This window comes from Schistocerca serialis, chromosome 7, assembly GCF_023864345.2.
Source record: "Schistocerca serialis cubense isolate TAMUIC-IGC-003099 chromosome 7, iqSchSeri2.2, whole genome shotgun sequence".
Lineage (NCBI taxonomy): Eukaryota > Metazoa > Arthropoda > Insecta > Orthoptera > Acrididae > Schistocerca > Schistocerca serialis.
The window spans coordinates 388951919-388976610 of NC_064644.1; the positions used below are offsets into that span (position 1 = coordinate 388951919).

Genomic DNA, 24692 nt, shown 5'->3' on the forward strand with positions numbered 1-24692 from the left:
AACCACGTATGATTCACTTAAACTATTGTTCAGATTTTATTGTATATTCGTAATCTACGCCAAAAACACACGTACGATTTACTCAAACTATTGTTTTCGGTTCGTAGTAGATGGCGCTATGTTGTTGTGGTCTTCAGTCCAGAGACTGGTTTGATGCAACTCTCCATGCTACTCTATCCTGTGCAAACCTCTTCATCTCCGAATAAATACTGCAACCTACATCCTTCTGAATCTGCTTAGCGTATTCATCTCTTCGTCTTACTCTACGATGTTTACCCTCCACGCTGCCCTCCAATACTAAATTTTTGATCCCTTGATGCCTCAGAACATGTCCTACCAACCGATCCCTTCTTCTAGTCAAGTTGTGCCACAAACTCCTCATTAGTTATGTGATCTACCGATCCAATCTTCAGCATTCTTCCTGTTGCACCACATTTCGAAAGTTTCTATTCTCTTCGTGTCCAAACCACTTATCGTCCATGTTTCACTTCCATACTTGGCTACACTCCATACAAATACTTTCAGAAACGACTTCCTGACATTTAAATCTATACTCGATGTTAACAAATTTCTCTTCTTCAGAAAGGCTTTCCTTCCCATTGCCAGTCTACACTTTATATCCTCTCTACTTCAACCATCTGAGTTACTTCTTTAAGTGTCTCATTTCCTAATCTATAATCGACAAATATCAAGTGTTTCTTTTTTCAATCTCAAGAAGCTTCTACAGACGTATACTTCAAGATATTTTATTTTATTCTGAAAGCAACCAGTTTCGGCAACTCATTTGCCATCTTAAGGTCCCATACGCTTTTATCTAAATAAAGGAACTTATCGGATAGCGCCATAAAACACTGGATATCTTGAGTTCCAATCATTAGACAAACGCTTCACACGAAGACGTGACAGCAACTCTGAGTTGTATAACGATTGTAATCCACGGTATCCAGTGTTTTATGGCCGTATACGATAAGTCAATTTATTTGGATAAAAGCTTATGGGGCCTGATTACGGCAAAATGAACTGCCGAAAGTAGTTGCTTTCAGATTAAATTAAAATATCTGAAAGTATATGGGTGTTGGTGAAGTTTATTGACATTGAAAAGTACTCACCAGTCGATGTCACCTGGCCATGATGGACCAACAGAGACTGAATATCAAGTGTGGCTGTTTTTGCAGTTAAGAACTGATGCGTTTGAATCTACCTTTAATTTACGAGGTAAATATAAACCTTCGCATTCTGACTTTTTACGTAGATGACTTGTCCTCTATGTAACCACATAATTGTTACAGTCGCAGCGACGCCCCTTTCGGAGGAGAAGACGTCATGTTGTTCACTACGGGCTTATACTGGATAAGCGGAATAGCGTACACCTTCTGGTGCATGAGCAGCGGAATGAGATGCATTGTTACGTCGGACTTCAGCCCTGAAGCAGTTCTGGAGGACATAGAGAGACACAAGGTTAGACCAGACTGAATTAAAAATCAGTAATTCAAACACAGTAAGTTGTTTGTGATAGAGAACTGTCAAAGCAAATTAAACTACCAAACAAGCTGCTACGTGCACTCTGCTACCCACATTCCGTTGCTGTTTTGTTCCAAGTCTCATGCCAAGTTTCATGCTGGTCTGCTCCGTCTTTATACAGCAATGCTTTATCAAAGTATAATTTAATTTCTTAGATTATATCCATCGTTTGGGAATCGGACCTACAGCCAAATGAAGAAAAATTCGGTTTCGACATCTGAAGATACTTTTTATGTATCAAAACAGATCAGTTCGAAACCTATCGTCGGGTCTTGCTTGAAACATGAACAAGATGTGTCTGTCTCCTTGTGTTACACTCTGCGTTACAGAGTTTGTGCCTACCAAGTACTGATGTGATTTGCCAAAAACGGTACTGAGAGGTACGCTCTTATGGTGCTTAGCCCGGATGTTGCTTTGCAATTTGGTCGGTTCATAGCGCGGTTCAGACATTTCACTTGATACACTGTTCCTACTAACGCCTCTGTCATATATAGTGCACCGATGTTGGTAAATCACGAAGACCCTTGGTTGTCATTTACGAACAACTATTTTAGCCTAAATTTCGAACTATTTAATATCTCCTTTGGTTCTGGAAGCTATTCGAAACATTTATCTAAATCATAACTCATCACAAATACCTGCATAACAGTTATCCAACTAGACAGAGCGTGTGTCCAGTATATCATCTGTTATTTTCTGACTTAAAAAACAATCCTTGCTGTGTTGGACGCAAAACTTTGTCCAAAGCTTAATTTATTTGATCTTCGACGGGCGATTTACCTGAATAATAATAATAATAATAATAATTTCGACTGTTTTTTCTAACGATGTGATATTGCAGTCCACTTCTGGTTCAAGATCGCTGTACACCTGATTGAAACTTAGAAGTGTGGAAACAGCACGGGACTTCACATATAAGTAGTAGAGATGGGAAAATGAGGAAACTGATTAAATGAAGCCGGCCGAAGTGGCCGTGCGGTTAAAGGCGCTGCAGTCTGGAACCGCATGACCGCTACGGTCGCAGGTTCGAATCCTGCCTCGGGCATGGATGTTTGTGATGTCCTTAGGTTAGTTAGGTTTAACTAGTTATAAGTTCTAGGGGACTAATGACCTCAGCAGTTGAGTCCCATAGTGCTCAGAGCCCCCCCCCCCCCCCCCTTTTGATTAAATGAAGTGTTTGTGGAGGAACAATGTTCAAATATTCACGCATCGTTCTTGCTGGTTTAAACAGTGCTGATACAGTATCTTCTTAGAATTCTGGTAGTATTATCTGTGACTTTTTTTAGGAATAGGAACAAAACATTCTGTTCACTTGACTGTTTTTCACTTTTAAGGTATTTCACCATATTTACCTCTTTGTCAGAGTAAGCATTTCTTCTCACCGTAATACTTAAATGATGGAGCTCTTCCTCCAATTTTTGTGAAGTTATCTATCGTTGTGAGTGGGCTTCCGTCTCGTTTTCGTAGTACCTGTAAATCTACTATCGAAAGCTGACCTTTTTCTTTTTTCCATGGTGAGCTTTAAAATCGAATTAGTATCATTCAGAAAAGTCTTTTCTGTTTCTCAGTGAGCCCTATAATGAAAATATCATCAACGTATAGAAACCAGTAAGAAGTTCTTTGCTTGGCTCTCTGAAGGGCTGTTTCTTAAAAATTGTCCAACTGCGCTTAATAGATTATCCATAACCACGCCAAAAGTTGGCTCACCGACTTTCTTGCCCCTTTGAAAGCAAATTGATATGAAAAAATATTTAAAGGTATCTCAGCATTAATACCCGACTTAAGGAACACAAGAGCAATCGTTGTATTCGAAACACGGATGAATTGACAGTATCAGTTTTACTGAAAGGAGACAAGCTGTGGGCATTAGTGCTGAATGAAGTGACACCCCAATTTTTCCGCACTACAAGCTTTATCACACGCCTCGAAATGGCTCCACGGTCTCAGGTAGCCGTCTGATGACGTCACGAGCTTTACCTGCAGTCGTTCTTTCCACTCCTGATTCGTAAAAGGGGTAAAAAGTATCGGTACCAAAGGCACTTTGCACTACACACCGTAAGGTAGCTTGTAGATTGCAGATATAGATGTAGATACAGATGTGATCTTTGCATGGATATGGAAAAACAGTTAGGCTTTCTGAGCTTGTTTATGTTTGAAACTTATCTGAGTATTTACAGCCTCAGATGACGTCTCCAGCGCTACGGGAAGAAATGTTAGGTTCAGAAAGATGCCGTGAACCACGGCCTAATGCCCATAAAACTAATCTAACGAAAAGAGAAAGGTCCGCCAAAAGATAGGGAGAAGTAAGTGAGGAAGGACATCGATATAAGAGTGATGCAAAAAGAGGAATGGAAAGACGGGGAATGGAACAGGAAAGGAGGCAAGAGAAAGTGGTGCCAGAAGTAAGCTCTGCCACACTCCGAGGAGATGACAGTCGGATAAAGATACTTAATTTAAAAACATCATCAGGTTTGGAGTGCAGCAAAATGTCTGTAATAGACTGTTGGGAAAAAAACACAACACCAAATAGTAATTAATGTAGAGTAATGAAATTACGGAATACATTTGTCTAGGTAACGTAAATAAGTAATTAACATTGCAAGATAATAGGTTAATGTCAGCCCGAGATAAGCCATTGGAAATGTGAAATGCTGGTACATTAATAACCGGTGTAAGCGGCAAAATGTTGAAGGAGGCCATACAAATGTGCATGCATTGTGCTGAACAGGTGCTGGATGTCAGTTTGTGGGGTGGAGTTCCCTGACCGTTGCACTTGGTCTGTCAATACAGGGACGGTTAATGCTTTTTGTGCTTGAAGCTGGAGTTGTCCGATGGTGTCCCATTTGTGCTCGGTTGGAGACATATCTGGTGATACAGCATCCAAAGGCAACATCATTCTGTAGAGCATTTTGGGTTACAACAGCGATATGTGAGCAAGTCCAACCCTGTTGGAAAACACCCCCTGGAATGTCATTCGTGAATGACAACACACCAGTTCGATCACCAGACTGAATTTCGCAGTCAGGGTGCGTAGGATAGCCACGAGAGTGCTCTTGCTGTTATATGAAGTCGCACCCCAGACCATAACTCCAGGCTTAAGTCCAGTGGGTCTAGCACGCAGACAGGTTGATTGCAGGCCCCCAACTGGCGTCCTTCTAACCAACACACGGCCAGCACTGGCACCGAGGCAGAGCCAGCTTTCATCAGTAAATACAGAAGACCTCCTCCATGCTCTCCAATGAACTCTCGCTTGACACCACTGAAGTCGCAAATGGCAGTGTTTTTGGGGTCAGTGGAATGCACACTACAGGGCATTTGGCTCGGAGCTGCCCTTGAAGTAACCCGTTTGTAAGGGTTCGTTGTGTCGCTGTGGTGAGAACTGCTGCTCAGATTGCTGCTGGAGGAGCAGCATGGTGCCCCAGAGCTACACACTGAACACGATGGCCTTCCCTCTCGGTAGCGTGAAGTGGCCGACTGGAGCCACTGCTGCCAGCAGTAATGTACAGTGGCTACAATCCTGCCAAGCTTTTCTGCAGTGTTGCAGAAGCAACATCCAGCTACTCCTAGCCCCATTATACGACCTCGTTCGAACTTAACAATGTGTTGGTAATGGTGCCTGTCGCATTAAAGACATTCTGAACTAACGTCAACACACCACGTCCAGTTCCGAAGGTAACTAACGCTCAAGACCGTTACTGCGTGTATTTAAAGCAAACCTGATATGTATCTTCATAATTGCGCTACTGGCCCCACCCTTATGCCAGTGACGCGAAATTTGAACACACATCTTTCACATGTAGAAACACGCCTGCCAAGTTACCTATGTCGCACAACTCCTTCTTGGTGTTGTGGTTTTCTTCTGTCAGTGTATATTACATTGATGTAAGTGATAAGGTATGCTTATTATCAGCAGTGTTCCTTGTAAAAGAAGGTAAATTTGATTGAAAAACTTATAATTTTATTGACGTGCTATGAACTTGAGGTAATTACTGGCCCCTTAATATTGTGGTTGCTTCAGGGAGAAAAACTGATACTATCCAAAAGTGACGATGCAGGGAAGTCATCAGCTTGTGACCTTTCACTCTCGCCGGCGTCGTGCCCGCCTCTTTCACCTTCGCCATCTTCGCTGCACACAAGGAGACCGATTTCTGCCGTGGCCTCGACCCCATATTGAAGAGATCTTCCACTCCTTCACAGTCACTAGAATTTTGCAATTTTTATTCGGTCTACGTGTGTTACTGGAAATAGCAGCAATAAAAAACCGAGAATCTGTTATTTTAGAAACTATAGTGTCAGGACACGACAAAGTGCAAATAAATGGCTTAAGTTAACCTGACAACAATACCGACAACACTGTTCTGGGTGAGTTAAACAAGCGTATTTAGATAGATTGATGCTAATCATTCAGCTACGATATCCTGTTTGCTGGATCCAAGATTCAAAACTATACATTTTAAGGAGGCCGGATCTGGTTCTGGGGCAATATCTACAATAAGAGGTTTTACATAAAGTAATCCTGCTGTTACCACTGGCAGCAGCAACAGTGAACCTGGTCGCAGGTTCGAATCCTGCCTTGGGCATGGATGTGTGTGACGTCCTTAGGTTAGTTAGGTTTAATTTGTTCTAACTTATAGGCGACTGATGACGTCAGAAGTTAAGTCACATAGTGCTCAGAGCCATTTGAACCATTTTGAACAGGGAACCAGATAGTAATTTTTCACATAGGAAAAAAAAAAGTGGAGCAGTCGCCTCTTTCGAACCTGCTCTCGTTGATCAGAAAGCTGTAGTGAGCCGTGATTTGGCAATACATGTGCGTCAGCACTGAACGCCAGTCTTTTAGAGAGATGAAAGTTTTGTTCCACCAGTTGTATAAGCTGCTAACGAGTACCTGAAAACTCCAGCGACTTGAGTCCCCTCCGGCGTTTGTTTCCAAAGGAAAGGAGCGTATGGTAAAAGTGACGTAACGGATTAGCATCAAAACGACGGGATAGAACACTGTTTTTTGAACGGATTTGCGGAGGAAGATGGAAAGCTTAGGAAAAATTTAATTTATCTAGTTTACGGTACTATTGAGTTGTTTTTATGATAATCTGTTCTGTAATTTCACGTTTGGATATCCCAATGTTTACAAATTGTAACCAGTAATTAAAAATATTGCTTGATCAAATCTGTTCTGTAATGTTCTGTTTTGATATCCAAATGTTTAAAAATTGTAATCAGTAACTAAAAATATTGCTTGATCAAATTCTCTCTATTTAAAAACTATCTCTCTCTGTTAAGATAGATTCTGAAAACAGAAATGGAGCGATTGGAGGCGACACAGAATATGCATGGCGAATCACCTAAAACTTGCACTGCAAATATTGCGGAAATGGAAAGTGCTACCGACGAGCTGTTTTCGCATAACTGATTGATAGACAAGGGCTCGTATTGTTAGCCAATAAACAGATAGTAAAAAAACTTATAAAGTGTATTTTTGTGAAACATACACTGTTTTAAATGGAACAATGTCTATTAGCATTAACAAACTAAAAGTAGGGTAAATTAGGATGTCAGTTGTATTTGCTGCAGGATTTCAGTGCGAGTTATTAACGAGACATCGTATTTTGAGAAGATCCCACACCGCCACTTGTTTGCCTGCGAAGTTGCTAGGTACGATGTTGCTATGTTGCTTACCGTGTGCTTGCGTTATCCTTGAGTGCAATGCGATTTGCTGGTCAGTTAGTGTCTGACAGTCCAAACAGTGGGTCGTGAGTGGACGATGGGATTTACCAATGCAGTAAAACCCGACGTGCTCGTGATGTATGGAAACTGTAGGAAGATACGTCAACCATCTCAGCAGTTATTTATCAACATTTTCAGCCATTTACGTGAGTGTTAGTGTAACACATAGGTAACGTAATAGAAGAAAACAAGTGACGACTCTAGGGGGGAAAATTCATGTTCTTGTTGCTATTGCAGTTGATCCGCACTTTAGCTCCATCGCAATCGCTCGAGGAAGTGGCAGAAGTCAGGAAAGTGTCCTACGCATTCTCCGACGACATAGGTTCCATCCCTACCACATCTCTTCCGTCATCAACTGTATGGTAACGATTATGAGAATCGTTTCAACTTCTGTACGTGGGCATTAAGACAGAATACTCAAGGTGTATCATTTATCTTGTTTAGTGATGAAGCCACATTTACGGACCGTGGCCACAAATGTCACCGAAACTTGTACCATTGGTCTGTTGACAACTCCCGATGGCTTCGTCAGGCGAACAGTCAGCGTTCGTGGAGTGCAAACGTGCATTGTGCGCTAGTGAACCATCAGCTCATAGACCCGTTTTTCGTAGACCGGACAGTGAATGCACGCAAGTATGGCACTTCCTAGCAAACCATCTTCTAGGAAGACTTTCTGGAAGACGTTCTGGAAGACGTTCCTCTCCATACTACGAAAAACCTGTGGTAACAACATGATAGCTGTCCAGCTCGTAGTGCACGAAGTACTACACATGTCTTCCCGAATTGTTTCCAAACCGTTGGATTGGAGACGGAGGACCTGTACCTTCGCCGGCCCGTTCGTCGGATTTGATGCCTGTAGACTTTTTCCTGCGGGGAAAGCTGAAAGACGCTATCTCCAAGGACATACCAGCAGTCCCGATGATATGCAACGGCTTGTTACTACAGCCTGTTCGGACGTCTCCACTGAAATGTGTGCAGCAGTCTTCCATATCAGACTGGAAGCGTGTATTGCCGCTGCTGGCGGTCATTTTGAACAGAATCTGTGACGGTAAATTGTCTCTTTACTAGTAGGAATCCACATAACGAGTGTACACACTTGTTTTTTACCGTGTGCTACTACAGGTATTGCACAAGTGTCGGTGTGGAATCATTTCAAAATACGATGTCTCGCAAACATCTTGCACCAGATCCTTCAGCAAATACCACTGGCATTCTATTTACTCTAATTTTAGTTTGTTAATGTCAATAGCCATTATTCCATTTTAATAAAAGTTTATGTTAGCACAAGAAATACGCTTCCTACGTATTATTACGGTGTGTTGATTTGCTAATGGTAAGTGCCAGCGACTACCAGTCCATTGTGTGAAAACCGCACATCAGCAGCACTTCCCATTTCCGCAGTATCTGCGGAGCACTTTTTTGGTGATTTACCGTGTGTAATCTTTTATTCAAAGATACGCATCAGTACTTAAAGTTATCGATTCTTTTATGAATACTATTCTTTTCTTACATCACGCTTCTTTTTTAAGTACTGTAGATCGTTTTTGTAAGTCCGTCTTTTTGACTGAAGGTCTGCGGGACGATGGCCATTCACTATTGTAAGAAAATGAAACACCTACAGCCGACAATTGACATTTCATGGTTGTAGAGGCGACATCACAGTGTCAGGTAGTCTGTGTAAAACATTTATGTCCGCCACTCATACATCCTATACAGGATGGTCCATTGATAGTGACCGGGCCAAATATCTCACGAAATAAGCATCAAATGAAAAAACTGCAAAGAACGAAACTTATCTAGCTTGAAGGGGGAAACCAGATGGCGCTATGGTTGGCCCGCTAGATAGCGCTGCCATAGGTCAAACGTATATCAATTACGTTTTTTTAAATAGGAACCCCCACTTTTTATTACACATTCGTGTAGTACGTAAAGAAATGATTGTTTTAGTTGGACCACTTTTTTCGCTGTAATAGTCACAAACGTATAAGTACGTGGTATCACGTAACACTCCGCCAGTACGGACGGTATTTGCTTCGTGATACATTACCCGTGTTAAAATGGACCGTTTACCAGTTGCGGAAAAGGTCGATATCGTGTTGATGTATGGCTATTGTGATCAAAATGCACAACGGGCGTGTGCTATGTATGCTGCTCGGTATCCTGGACGACATCATCCAAGTGTCCGGACCGTTCGCCGGATAGTTACGTTATTTAAGGAAACAGGAAGTGTTCAGCCACATATGAAACGTCAACCACGACCTGCAACAAATGATGATGCCCAAGTAGGTGTTTTAGCTGCTGTCGCAGCTAATCCGCGCAACAGTAGCAGACAAATTGCGTGAGAATCGGGAATCTCAAAAATGTCGGTGTTTAGAATACTACATCAACATCGATTGCACCCGTACCGTATTTCTATGCACCAGGAATTGCATGGCGACAACTTTGAACGTCGCGTACAGTTCTGCCACTGGGCACAAGAGAAATTACGGGACGATGACAGATTTTTTGCACGCGTTCTATTTAGCTACGAAGCGTCATTCACCAACAGCGGTAACGTAAACCGGCGTAATATGCACTATTGGTCAACGGAAAATCCACGATGTCTGCGACAAGTGGAACATCAGGGACCTTGGCGGGTTAATGTATGGTGCGGCATTATGGGAGGAAGGATAACTGGCCCCCATTTTATCGATGACAATCTAAATGATGCACTGTAAGCTGATTTCCTACGTAATGTTCTACCGATGTTACTACAAGATGTTTCACTGCATGACAGAATGGCGATGTACTTCAAGCATGATGGATGTCCGGCACATAGCTCGTGTGCGGTTGAAGCGGTATTGAATTGCAAATTTCATAACAGGTGGATTGGTCGTCGAAGCACCATACCACAGCCCGCAGGTTCACGGATCTGACGCCTTGGATTTCTTTCTGTGGGGAAAGTTGAAGGGTATTATGCTATCGTGATCCACCGACAACGCCTGACAACATGCGTCACCGCATTGTCAATGAATGTGCGAACATTACGGAAGACGACGTACTCGCTGTTGAGAGGAATGTCGTTACACGTATTGCCAAATGCATTGAGGTTGATGGACATCATTTTGAGCATTTATTGCGTTAATGTGGTATTTACAGGTAATCACCCTCTAACAGCATGCGTTCTCAGAAATGATGTTCACAAAGGTAGATGTATCACATTGGAATAACCGAAATAAAATGTTCAAACGTACCTACGTTCTGTATTTTAATTTAAAAAACCTACCTGTTATCAACTGTTCGTCTAAAATTATTAGCCGGCCAAAATGGCCGTGCGGTTCTAGGCGCTGCAGTCTGGAGCCGAGCGACCGCTACGGTCGCAGGTTCGAATCGTGCCTCGGGCATGGATGTGTATGATGTCCTTAGGTTAGTTAGGTTTAATTAGTTTTAAGTTCTAGGTGACTGATGACCTCAGAAGTTAAGTCACATAGTGCTCAGAGCCATTTGAACCACAAAATTGTTAGCCATATGTTTGTGACTATTACAGCGCCATCTATCACAAAGCGAAAAAAGTGGTCCAACTAAAACATATTTCTTTACGTACTACACGAATATGTAATAAAAATGATGGTTCCTGTTTAAAAAAGCGCAGCTGATATCCGATTGACCTATAGCAGCGCCATCTTGCGGGCCAACCATAACGCCATCCGATTTCTCCCTTCAAGCTAGACAAGTTTCGTTCTTTGTAGTTTTTTCGTTTGACGCTTATTTCATGAGATATTTGGCCCGGTCACTATCAATGGACCACCCTGTGTATTGACCGCGATAACCCCTTGAGCATCAACTAAGTCCTAAAGATGGTGTACTGAAGCACCGAAAGTATCATCGTAAGGACGGTTGGAGACGTTTCATTTTCTTACAAAACTGTAGATATTAATTCGATGTTGTTTCCCTACACGTGATAGTGTCTTTTCGCAGCCCACCGTCATCTTCATGCCGCCGAACCAGTGGATTTCGCTGGCTCGCCATTGCCCGGAGGGCCGGCTGAGGTCGGCCGTGCAGCAGGTGCGTTTGTGCGTCACTGGAGGGTCCGCTCTGAGCGCGGAGAGGCACGCGTGGCTGGAGGCGCGCACGGGCCGGCCGCTCTCGCAGTGGTACGGCCAGACGGAGACCTTCGTGCTGAGCAACATGCTCGTCAGCCGCTGTGGGCGTCCGCCACCTGGCTCTGTGGGGCGCCCCCACGCTGGGCTGCAGGCCAAGGTAAAGCACAGTGACTAGCTTCGTGCACCTTCCTTCTTTCACTTACTTCTTATTTACAGCGTGTATCAGAAGTCCACCGACAAAATTTCAGAGGGTGTTCAGGGACACTTCGAGATTATTTTTAGGGGAACACACCGCCCTTAGATTGCATTGTTGTCTTTTTTTAAATTACGACCCAGGTTTCGGCCTTTTATGGCATTTTCAAGTGATTGAGTTTATATCCATCAGTTTGATTTGCAGCTCCTTGTATTGGCCGTGTTTGCAGTTAAAACTGTTGGATGTGAGGTCCGCCAGTTACGCAAAACACCGTTTTTCTCAGTAGCCAAACATGTTTCGGCACCACTGGGCCATCATCAGTGGGTTTTCGTTTTTATTTATTCTGCAATTTGAACATTTTTGTTAAGTGATCAGAAAATTATAGATCAAAAATTGATTGTGTTTATGTCGTTAACACCAAAGTAAACCTGTTGGTTGGTATATTCCAAAATAAATCTGTTTTTGTTAAATATGACATGCTCCCATTATTATTCACTGACCTTTTTACAAGATGATGATTTTACATCTGGCATTTCATGCAGAGCGAATATTTTTCTTAATTATGGCCAATTTTGAGCTTGATGTCCTGCAAAATATGTTAATGAAATAAACTCAATCACATGAAAATGACATAAAAGGCCGAAACTTTGGTCGTAATTTAAAAAAAAAAACCAACAATACAGTCAAATGGCAGTATGCTCATTTAAGAATTATTGTATGACTGCTCATGCAACTTAAAAAACTGTTTACTTTCTGATTATTTCGCTGTGGGCTGCATGAGGTATCTGGTGGCTCGTTCCAGAGTAGGTGAATTTTGTTTTATTCCTTACCCCGATTTATGAGGGTGGTCCGATAAGTCTGTTCAGTTTCCCGAAAGAGTGGAACATTCTTTCCGCGCCTTCGTGGTTCGTAAGCTTGGTTATTCCACGAATTGTATAAAGGACTTGTGTCGACTTCGACTGAAAATGGAGAAAACCGAGTTTTCTGTTGTTATTAAACTTTTCATTTGAAGGGTTCGTCTGTCTCACAGATGAAAACAGAATTGGATAAAGTTCACACAGACTCTGCGCCTGACTGAACACCATTTATTTTTGGATTAATGATTTTAAAGCCGAAAAAGCAGCGAAGACGAAGCACGCTCCGGCCTTCCAATTGAGGTCACCACAAAGGAAACCGTTAACATTATCCATGATATCGTAGTGCGCGACAGCCAAATAAAAATTCGTGAGATTTCTGAGGCTGTAGGCGTCTCTACTGCGCGAATGCATTAAATCCTGCCCAGAGAATTGGCTGTGAAGAAGCTGTGTGCGAGGTGGTTGCCGTGATTGTCCACAGTCGACCAAAAGCGCATCCAGCACAACATTTCAACACAACATCTGGCGATGTTTAATCACAACCCGCAAGACTTTTAGCGCCGATTTGTGGCTGCTGGTAAAACCTGCATCCCTCATTAAACACCTGAGTCGAAACGACAGTCAAAACAATGGACAAAAGCTTGGTGAAAGTGCACCAAAGAAGGCAAAGACCGTTTTCGCAGATGGTAAGGCGACGACTGCTGTTTTTTTCGGATTCCCAAGAAATAATCCCTCACACCTCTGCGTTTTCCTCACAACAACATGGACAGACGAGCTCACAAGACCAAAAAGGAACGTGGGAGGAAAACAAAAATTATACCAGAGAGCCTACAAGTATAGAGACAGACAACTGAGAATGTTGCATCTCGGCACGCCATAGAAACCTTAAGAAAAAGAGCTCTATGACTCCAGAAAACGTTACTGGAAACAATTCGTGGCAACACATACAGGACAGAACGTAGGGGGTGTACATACTGGGTTGGTGTGTAATAGGGGTTCCCAACGTTTCTTAGATCATTGTCACTGAGTGCAATCAGACATCAGCTACTACCCCTACCCTCCCCCCTGCCGTCTATTGTCCTCCCACCCCCTCCCCCACATTACCATCAACCTTATCACTTAACTATACAGTACAATCAAAGACTATTCTTGGAGCACATTTATTTTTAAAATGGTGAAATATGAACGATATCACGGTGAGGATAGACACTTGTTACAAAACACACTGCCCCTGCATTACTCCTCTCCATTGCGACACTTGCTTCACATGCACACTGCAACCCCATTTAAAATCAAACAAGTTCAGATGTGTGCACTATACTTACTGTTCGTAAATCAGTCCACTGCTGCACTCTTTACTTCTGAACTGGCAGAAATTGGAGGACTTCAGGTTGTTAATGATTTATATCTAATCTCACTATAGTAGCCCTTACGTAGTTTCTGCTGTGTCGTGGTGCCAATTAAATCATTTATCTGTTTCGAAGCGAGTAATGAAGCTGTTGCTGGACTACTGCAGGTACTATTTACAATTTGGAGAAGACATTTTCTTGAGATATTTAGTATTTATTACGTATGTGTCTTAGTTTTATCATCACTTATGTACGTGACAAAGCACAACATACGTGTTTAGCGGATGGACTATGTGAAGAACCTGTAACCTCCATTGCATTAATGCTACTGACTGAGAAAAAATAATTATTTATACTTATGAAATCAATATTAGAGTCTTGTAAAATTTGATAGTAGTAATGATCTTTTTAAAATAATTTAGTTCCGTGGCAAACAGAATCGAATTGTTTAGTTTTCACCCCTCAGAAAATTCCTCAGGGTGTAATTACCCCCAGGTGGGGAACCATTGGTATGTAAGTTCGTAGCGTTTTTCTATAAGTTTAATAAACACAACAGATACACATGACAGAGACTTTAGCCTTCAACAGTACAGTCTCTTTCACTATTTACCACTGTATGCCAACCCCAGGGTAGCTTTTCGATTGGGCGACTTTGGAAATCACTTGGTTTTGAGGCGAAGGGCTCGGAAAGGGAGTTTCTTGAAACTTGTTCGACGGAGAGCGGAAAAGATGAACATCTGAGGACGCAAAGATCAAGTGGTTAAGGTGGGTGCAGAATGATTTCCTAGCCCAACTTCTGTATAGTGATTTTTGTCAGTGTAGCAGAATGCGTGCCGCTGTTATCGTGGAGTAGCATAACCTCACATAGTCTTCCTGTTCGTTGTTCTTGGTTGCGTTTGCAAAACGTCTCAGTTGTGGACTATAAATGTCAGCAGTGGTGGTTACACTTCGGGGAAGCAATCCATAATACACCAAACCGCCGCTGTTCCACCAGACTCATTTTATATTATCGTTTGTGGGTGCGTGCAGCCGGTCACTGTGGCCGTGCGGTTCTAGGCGCTGCAGTCCGGAACCGCGGGACTGCTACGGTCGCAGGTTCGAATCCTGCCTCGGGCATGGATGTGTGTGATGTCCTTCGGTTAGTTAGGTTTAAGTAGTTCTAAGTTCTAGGCGACTGATGACCTCAGAAGTTAAGTCGCATAGTGCTCAGAGCCATTTGAACCATTTTTTTGGGTGCGTGCAGGTCTTTGTACGGGAAGATGCTGCTTTGTTTTGCCTCAACTATTCCTTTCTTTTCCTTATATTAACATAAAGACACCACTTCCTGTCACCAGTAACGATACAGGATACGGCTGGTCGGTGTTGTTAACGAGTGAATTGATGACGAGTCAGCAGAGATGCACATATGGCCACCCACAGATTTTTGTGATTTTGGCTTAGAGCATGCGGTACGCATACAATCGATTCTTGAACCTTCCCCATTACATGAAAATGTCGGACAGTGGTGGAGTGATCACAGTTCATCGCATTTGCCCGCTCTCGAGTGTATGGCGTGGATCATTGTGGATTAATGCGTTTAAACTATCTTCATCAAACCTCGAAAGTCTTCCTGAACGTGCATAGTGACTAATCCTCCTTAAGTGTAGAAAATCATTTTCTTGCCGTGCTGTGTCCAGTGGCATTATCCCCATACACTGTCCAAATGTTTCTGGCGGCCTCCGCTGCTGTCATCCCTGTACTGAAAAACAGAAGAATATCTTGAAAATCTTCCAGTTTCTTCACTTAGCACTCCATTTTCTAGCGTCCACAGCTCAAATCACTATCTTCAAATGACAAAATGACAATATAACAACTCAAACAGAAACACCGAACTATAGATAAAAAATCACAATCGATAAATAAACTCATAGCAACAGGAATGCTAATAAGCGAAAGAAAAAACACTGCGAAATTGTATACCAACCTATGTCAGAATGGCGGTACAATGACTAGAGGATGTAGAAATACAACGCGATTTCTGTTGAGTTAAACTCCTCCCAAATGATGTCATTAACTAAGACACATAATAAAACACACTCAGGGAAGACCTACACACTCTACACAGCAACAGTCACCCGTGCATTTGCACATGAGGAACTTGCGGTGCCAATAACAGTACTATTGGACCAAAAAGCACCAGGTCGATACGCGGTCTATCCAGAGATATTCAAAAGACAAGCACCACAGATCACATAAACAGAACTAATAAAAGACGGTCTAAGGCCAGGCAGGTTACCTACAACATGGAAAAATGTCTAACGCAGTAATGATCAAACACTCGTCGGAAAGAGTTCTGTGCAGCCGCTTATAGTTTGATAGAGACCTTTGAGGTTTCAGCCTACACAATTTCGGATTTAGATAAGGACAATTAATAGAGGGATGCAACTAATCACGCTCTAGAAATTGTCAAAAAAATGTTCAAATGTGTGTGAAATCTTATGGGACTTAATTGCTAAGGTCATCAGTCCCTGAGCTTCCACACTACTTAACCTAAATTATCCTAAGGACAAACATACACACCCATGCCCGAGGGAGGACTCGAACCTCCCCCGGGACCAGCCGCACAGTACATGACTGCAGCTCCTGAGACCGCTCGGCTAATCGCGCGCGGCTAGAAATTGTCGAAAAAATACAACAGAAGTATGCCATTGCCATCTGATAAATGGTTGAGATGCTTTCGACAATCTCTTTTGTCATGCAATGTGTTTTTGAGGTACCACAGACCATGTATGGTAGAATGACAGGTGGGCAGTTGGAAAGTAATTTCCCTTAGATGTCGATCTCTGCATCCATCTTTTGGAACATAACTGTCAAACCTATCGTGTACCTAGTGGATGATGTATGCAGGACGGATGGAATAGTCGTACATGCACATTATCTAGTAGTAGTAGTAGTAGTAGTAGTCTCTACAAACAACAGTGTCCAGCTACAAGAGAAAACCAGTGGCACTCTAAATACAATCAAACATTAGTGCACGCTACCGAAGGATCTACTGAGAAGGGACCCTTCGGTAAAAATTGGAGACACAAAGAAAAAGCAGACGTTACACGCTATCTGGGAGCATACATCAATGAAAGTTTAAAATTTTCGTGAACAAAAGAAATAGGCTACAGATGAAGCAGAAAAAACTACATAAACTGGGGAATACAGACCATCTCTACTAGTTACATAAACATACTGTTGTACACTCTTCGAGTCAGTACTTTGACTTGAATTCAGTACATGGACACACGATTAACTTTCCACCCAAGCAGAACGTATTTTAGACAAGGGCAAAGGAGTGTCCTGCTTAGACTGCCGGAGGCGTTTGGCGCCACTTCAGCGGTAGCGCTATCTGTAGTTTGTGGAATAAACCCGACTGATATTGCTATCAGATATCGGACTGCAACGTGCTGGTTAAAGATGGATGTACTAGACCAGGTTAGACTTATAACCAGTGTAGCTTGTGACAACAAGCACCAACTTTGGTGTATCGACACGTTGCAAGATGAATGGGAGATCAGAGATAAGGTACCAACAGTCAATACATTTTCCCCATCTCGGAAAGATTAAGACTGAAACGTTCCGATCGTAGCTACGGCATAGTGCACCTCTTAACCTACACACTTAAAACTCGTGTGTCTAAGTCGGACTCCAAATTGCACATGTGTTGGGGATTAGGAACACCAGGAGACAAAATCCTCTTCTGCTGGAATCACACAATCATTAGAGACACAGCACAGTTGCACAACCTAACCACTGAACGCCAAATATACGAAGCCATTAGGAACGTTGTTCAATGGATATCTTGCCTTACTCCGTCCGAACAGACCTCGAAAGGTTCAACGGTGCCGACCGAACGCTATGTCATCCTCAGCCGATGGGCGTCAATGGATGCGGATATGGAGGGGCATGTTGTCAGCACACCGCTCTCCCGGCCATTATCAGTTTCCACGACCACAGACGCTACTTCTCAGTCAAGTAGCTCCCCAGTTGGCTCCACAAGGGCTGTGCGCTCCCTGCTTGTCATCGGTGTTCGGCAGGCTCGTCCAAGAGCTACCAAAGGTCGACAGCTCTTCGATCTGACGGGTACTGGTGTTACCACTGCTAAAAGCCGTTGGCCATCCAGTGGATGATATAAGTAAATTAGCGAATTAAAACGTTTAAAACAACTTACAATGAATAGGTACTAGGCGATAAAGAGGGCAGGTCGAGATACACAAAACGATAGAACACACAGTGGATGAAGAAGGAGAAGAAGAGAAATATTAACTGACTATGAGTTCCAGGCACATAGACGCCAACTATATTCCTCGTGGGATAAATAAACATCGATCAGAACTGAACATAAGATAGTATTGTAATCAGTACCGGTTTGTTGTCACCTAAGCCACTACAAACACTACTTGTATTATACCTAACAAACTGGATCTAGCTTAATCCAGTTGTTCTACCACTAACTACACCTAACCTCTGGCCGAAAAGGCTTCGGAAGGCCCAAAGGTACCGACGGATACCTTCTCCTGACTCTTATCCTGACTGTTATCAGTTTTCGTGACCGGACGCTACCACCAACACGTAAACATATATATGGTGCTGGGGTCAACGGCTCGACGGCAGATTCGAGGTATTCATCCCCAGGCACCAAGGTGGTGTCTCTAACGTCTGTCACCTATCCCATCTTCAGTTCTTCCTTCTAAATCATCAAACAATTTATTTATATTACCATTGCTCAAAACTTCTATTTTATTTTAAATGCATAAAAATCTGAAACTTTCCCGGCAGATTAAAACCATGCGCCGGACTGAGACTTGAACTCCGGGACATTTGCTCTGTCCCGAGTTCGAATGCCCATGTACATAGTTTTAATCCGCCAGGGAAGTATGATATCAGCGCACATTCAACTGCAAAGCGAAAATTTCATTATGATGTAAGAATCTATTGCAACAAAAAAGGAGAAAAACTAAAAGGTGTGGCCCACCTTCAAGAGGCGAACGTGGACAACAGTGCCTGTGGACGCTGGGATTGCTGGTGGCCAATTGCTCCAAGCTCAAAGGACAGACGCAGTGTACAAGAGAGTAAAAAAGATCCACCATAACCAAATAGGCGGTGTGTGTGACGCCGAGCAACAAGTGAAAGAAAGTACGAAACTAAGAATAAAGAAGGAGGGGAAACCATAACTACAAGTATTTCCAAAGGCTTCACTGATGCTGGAAAGACGCTGCAGTAGGAAAAGATAATTTTATATTTAGGCAGTATTTATCAAGTAAGTGTCAGGGGACTGACAATTTCCACAGGACATGTTTTTTATTTTATATTGTCAGTACCGTAAAAAGTGAGGCTATCTGCTACACTACATTTTTTACCTGTTTTTTCTTTCAGGTTTCCTTCTGATATTCCATGATTGGATTTGATTTGGTTTGATTGATCATTTATAACGCGGAGGTTCGAGTCCTCCCTCGGGCATGGGTGTATGTGTTTGTCCTTAGGATAATTTAGGTTAAGTAGTGTGTAAGCTTAGGGACTGATGACCTTAGCAGTTAAGTCCAATAAGATTTCCCACACATTTATAACGCGACTATTTTATTTCCGGTACTCTAGTAAGAAACTATTGACTTTGAATGTCTCTGTTTGTCGAACTATTAGTCGTGTTGATATATTTGTTTTCAGACCCCATAGCTGCAACTTCCAAGTTATACAAAAATACGTTTGTGCGTAGTCTTCACCTTTGAGGATGCATATCTCCTACCGTTAATGAGGGAGTCCGCACGTCTATCGTTGTCCTCTCCCCTAAACTGCTGTCTGTGCAAGTGAGGGCCGTTTTTTAGGCACTCTATTTGCTACTGACAACAGTAATCAAAGGAGAAATAACATGGCCAGTCGGATGCAGATAATTTTTTAATACATTGACCTAAGTTTCGACAACTCTAAGGATATCTTAATCAGAATGAAATTTCAACAACTGTAAAGCTACATTACAAGAAGGCAATAGTCAAAGTTTCGAGCAGGCATGCTCAAGCTAAGAATTAAAAATTAAAAATGTTCTAGTCTTTGGGGGTTGCAAAGTATATGTACCAAACGCTGGAAAATTTTTAATTTTTGGCTTGAGCATGCCCGCTCGAAACTTCCACTATTGCCTTCACGTGATGTAACTTTACAGTTGTTAAAATTTCTTTCTGACGAAGATGTTCTGGCGTAACTACAAGCGCCGGAGCGAAGAGAATGAACGGAAGATCAGGGAAGGCGGTGAGCAGGCATCAGCCAATAAATAGCCCGCTGACAAGGAGCCCGCCGCGCCAGGAGCGACCTCTGCAAGAAGCGAATACACTACTGGCCATTAAAATAGCTACACCAAAAAGAAATGCAGATGATAAACGGGTATTCATTGGACAAATATATTATACTAGAACTGACATGTGATTACATTTTCACGCAATTTGGGTGCATACATCCTGAGAAATCAGTACCCACAACAACCACCTCTGGCCGTAATAACGGCCGTGATACGCCTGGGCATGAGCCAAACAGAGCTTGGAAGGCGTGTACAGGTACAGCTGCCCATGCAGCTTCAACACGATACCACAGTTCATCAAGAGTAGTGACTGGCGTATTGTGACGAGCCAGTTGCTCGGCCACCATTGACCAGACGTTTTCAGTTGGTGAGAGATCTGGAGAATGTGCTGGCCAGGGCAGCAGTCGAACATTTTTTTGTATCCAGAAAGGCCCGTACAGGACCTGCAACATGCGGTCGTGCATTATCCTGCCGAAATGTAGGGTTTCGCAGGGATCAAATGAAGGGTAGAGCCACGGGTCGTAACTCATCTGAAACGTAACGTCCACTGTTGAAAGAGCCGTCAATGCGAACAAGAGGTGAACGAGACGTGTAACCAATGGCACCCCATACCATCAAGCCGGGTGATACGCCAGTATGGCGATGACGAATACACGCTTCCAATGTGCGTTCACCGCGATGTCGCCAAACACGGACGCGACCATCATGATGCTGTAAACAGAACCTGGATTCATCCGAAAAAATGTTTTGCCATTCGTGCACTCAGGTTCGTCGTTGAGTACACCATGGCAGGCGCTCCTGTCTGTGATGCAGCGTCGAGGGTAACTGCAACCATTGTCTCCGAGATGATAGTCCATGCTGCTGCAAACGTCGTCGAACTGTTCGTGCAGATGGTTGTTGTCTTGCAAACGTCGCCATCTGTTGACTCAGGGTTCGAGACGTGGCTGCACGATACGTTACAGCCATGCGGATAAGATGCCTGTCATCTCGACTGCTAGAGATACGAGGCCGTTGGGATTCAGCACGGCGTTCCGTATTACCCTCCTGATCCCACCGATTCCATATTCTGCTAACAGTCATTGGATCTCGACCAACGCGAGAAGCAATGTCGCGATACGATAAGCCGCAATCGCGATAGGCTACAATCCGACCTTTACCAAAGTCGGAAACGTGATTGTACGCATTTCTCCTCCTTACACGAGGCATCACAACAACGTTTCATCAGGCAACGCCGGTCAACCGCTGTTTGTGTATGAGAAATCGGTTGGAAACTTTCCTCATGTCAGCACGTTGTAGGTGTCGCCACCGGCGCCAACCTTGTGTGAATGCTCTGAAAAGCTAATCATTTGCATATCACAGCATCTTCTTCCTGTCGGCTAAATTTCGCGTCTGTAGCACGTCATCTTCATGGTGCAGCAATTTTAATGGCCAGTAGTGTATAAGAGCCGCTCCTGCCAGCCTCGGCCGGACATTAGTGCTCAGATCGGCTCAGCAACGGACATTAGCGGACGGTTGTAGACCAGCACTCGCAGAACAGATTGTAGTGATCCGTATCAAGTGCTTACTTGGACTTTGTCTATAGCGAAGATCATATTACTGTTTACATGTCGCCCCTCGCTTGCGACATTTACTGTAAATAAAAAGTTAAGTATTGTCAATCTGCTTTCTAGAAATAAAACTACTAATGTTATTTGCGTGAATTGTTGTATAGCATCCCGAAAACGCAGCATCCCTTAGCCACATTATAGGTGACGAATGGGCAAGATGCAACGGAAGAGGTGTCGAAACCTGGGTCAACGTATCAAAAAATTATTTGCAACCGAGTGGCTGTGTTATTTTTCCATTGAAACCCATACACGGTTGCTGGAAGACAGCCATGTTCAAAACTGTATGACAACAGTAATGCAAAATCTACTCCTTGGTCTCAAACTTGCACACAGTACTGCTCGGTCCTGTGCCGATTTTATTTCTCCGGCAGTGTTAGCTGTACATTGCCATCTGCCTTGCCGCAGTGATAATACCTATTACCGTCAGATCACCGAAGTTAGGCGCTGTCACAATTGGCTAGCGCTCGGATGGGAGACTGTCCGGGTGTGCCGGGCATTGTTGACGAGTGGGATCCACTAAGCCCTTTTGAGGTCAGATGAGGGAGTACCTGATTGAGTAGCGGCTCCGGTCATTAAAACTGAGAACAGCCGGGAGGGTGATGTGCTGACCACAAGCTCCTCCATATTCGCGTTCAGTGACGCCTTTGGGCAGAGGAGGCACAGGATGACACGGCGGTCGGTCGGTGCCATGGGGCCTTGAAGGTCTGTTCGGACGGAATTTTGTTTGTTAGTTGTACATTAAAAGTGCTACACAGCAATGTGGACACATTTACTGATGAAGAGCTGACCAATGTGCACCTAGTGGATGGGTTCACTTGTAAGAGAAGAGTGGCATAACGTTATGCTGAGGTCATCCGTAGCGGCGGCAACACCATCGCAATACTTTTGTGTCTGTCTTAGGACTGTTGCGTTGTCAAGTGTTTTGTGCTATACTTTTTGTGGTTGTATATTACAGATTTTTTTCACTGTTGCTACACAGTGCACAGAAAATATTCCTGAAAATCTTCAAAATTTTCTCACGTGCACCCTGTGTACTCTTCTAAGTGGCTAAGTTTCAGCTCTCCAACCGTTTGTTTACAAAGGAAATAAATGTAAAAATAAAGCTTGAGATGAAGAAACAGAGATGATATGTGTGAAGACATAATTTGGACATGTGTGCCTCTGCTGTTTGACTATAGCTCTGTTGTGGGATCCTGGTAGCTGTAGGTAATGAATTGTGATGTAGAAGGTACTGAAGAGATTATGGAAAACAGTGTGCAGTACGTAAGAGGGAAGCACGGACTGGTGGTCTGTAGGTATTAGAGGAATAGATTTGCATAAAGCAGAAAAGCTTTCATCTGGAATAGGATAATCCCGTGGATTAGTTCACCATCTGGAAAGAAGTTTATTATAATGGTCTTGAGAAAGAATGTGAAGTGGAGATAAAAGGAGGGCTGCACGTGATACCAATGGCATGGCAGCATGTCATCGTTGCCAAGGACAGGAGACGCAGCAGATTGTTGGTACTTAATTTTATGAGAGACCTAGGAAAGATGATGTTGTAGCTATCTGACGAAGTGCCGATACAGCAGGTGACTGAAGAGGTAGTTTAATACGGAAAGTGAAACATTTTCCCTAATAGTGGAAGGCTGAAATTGGTCACGTTTCTGCTCTTCAGGCTTTTATGAAGATGGCGTATAGGGTATGTATACACACATAGGGAGACTGTAAGAAATGTAGCCATCAATGTAGATAAAGTGTACAGTCTTCGCACACAGCTAGAGTCGGTAAAGCAAGCCAAATTTTTAATGTAGATAGCCTACATAGTCTCTATAGGCTGTTGAAGCGAAAACGGCAAGAGTAGTACGTAATGGTCCGTACACTCTGTTGTGGTAGTTATGTCAAGATTAGCTGCAGTGCAGCTGTCGTATGTACTCTCTACATGTTGCCGACATTGATGAAGCAGTGAGGGTGTTTAATGTAGACAGCACATTGTACTCAGTGCACGATGCTCCTGTGTTTAATGCAATTTTCATATTTCACGTAGGTAGCTCATACGGTTCTTATAAATTGCTCCGGTGGGTATGGCATGCATAATCTTGTATACAAGCAAGTAGAGTGGGTACTCTCTGTATAATAATGGCATGAAGTTGCCCGGCACAGTGTTTCACGTTGATGGTTTGTTTTGTCCGTGTCCACCGCTGAAGTGAATGATGCAAGCCTAGTGTTAAATGTGTCAATGGCCTTGTCATAGTGGTAGCACCAGTTCCCTTCACATCACCGAAGTTAAGTGCTGTCAGGCGTAGCTGGCACTTTTGATGGGTGACCGTCGGAGTCTGCCGTCGGAGGCTGTTGGCAAGCGGTGTGCACTCAGCCCTTGTGAGGCCAACTGAGATGCTACTTGACTGAGAAGTAGCGGCACCGGTCATGAAAACTGACAATGGCAGGGAGCGCAGTGTGCTGACCACACGCCCCTCCATATCCACATCTAGTGACGCCTGAGGATGATACCTCGGTCGGTCAGAACCGTTGGGACTTCCAAGACTTGTTCGGACAGAAGAGAGATGGCGTTAGACTTCTACACACTGTTGTCGTGTATAAAGCAAGCCTAGAATTTAATGTAGGTTGTACGTACGACGGTTATTCAGAAAGCAAGGTCCGAATCACTGTACCTAATCAAATTTCTCTCTAATATTGAAACGCGTCTGTGCAACGATTCCCAGAGTGCCTTGCTCATCAACCGAGGCCATTTGAATCGATATTGTCGCAGTGTGCTGATTACAGTGTCAGTTCAAAGTGTTTGAAACAATTAATCAGCCCAACGACTGTGAAATACGATCAGTGACTCGGTTTTGACAGCAGTAAATGATGCAGGAGCAGAAACTCATCGTCAGATAAGTGAGGTACGTAGCCCCAGTGCGATGAGTGACAGCAAAGTGCGAAAATGGGTGGCAGCTTTCGTGGACGGACGGTGAAATATCCATCTTGAACCGCGATCAGGCCGACTCATCAGTGATCTCAGAAGATTTGGTCGAAGTTGTGGACGAAAAGATTCGTGAAGAGCGAAGATTCA

At 43.4% G+C, this 24692-nt stretch overlaps 1 protein-coding gene across 1 annotated transcript in view; it reads left to right on the forward strand.

Annotated features, from left to right (window-relative positions):
* LOC126413117 (uncharacterized) overlaps window positions 1–24692 on the forward strand; it is an 82206-nt gene that overhangs the window by 39954 nt on the left and 17560 nt on the right. The window contains exon 5 of the mRNA XM_050083008.1: window positions 11203–11484. Coding sequence (XP_049938965.1) covers window positions 11203–11484 — 282 coding nt within the window. The remainder of the gene's footprint in view (window positions 1–11202; window positions 11485–24692) is intronic.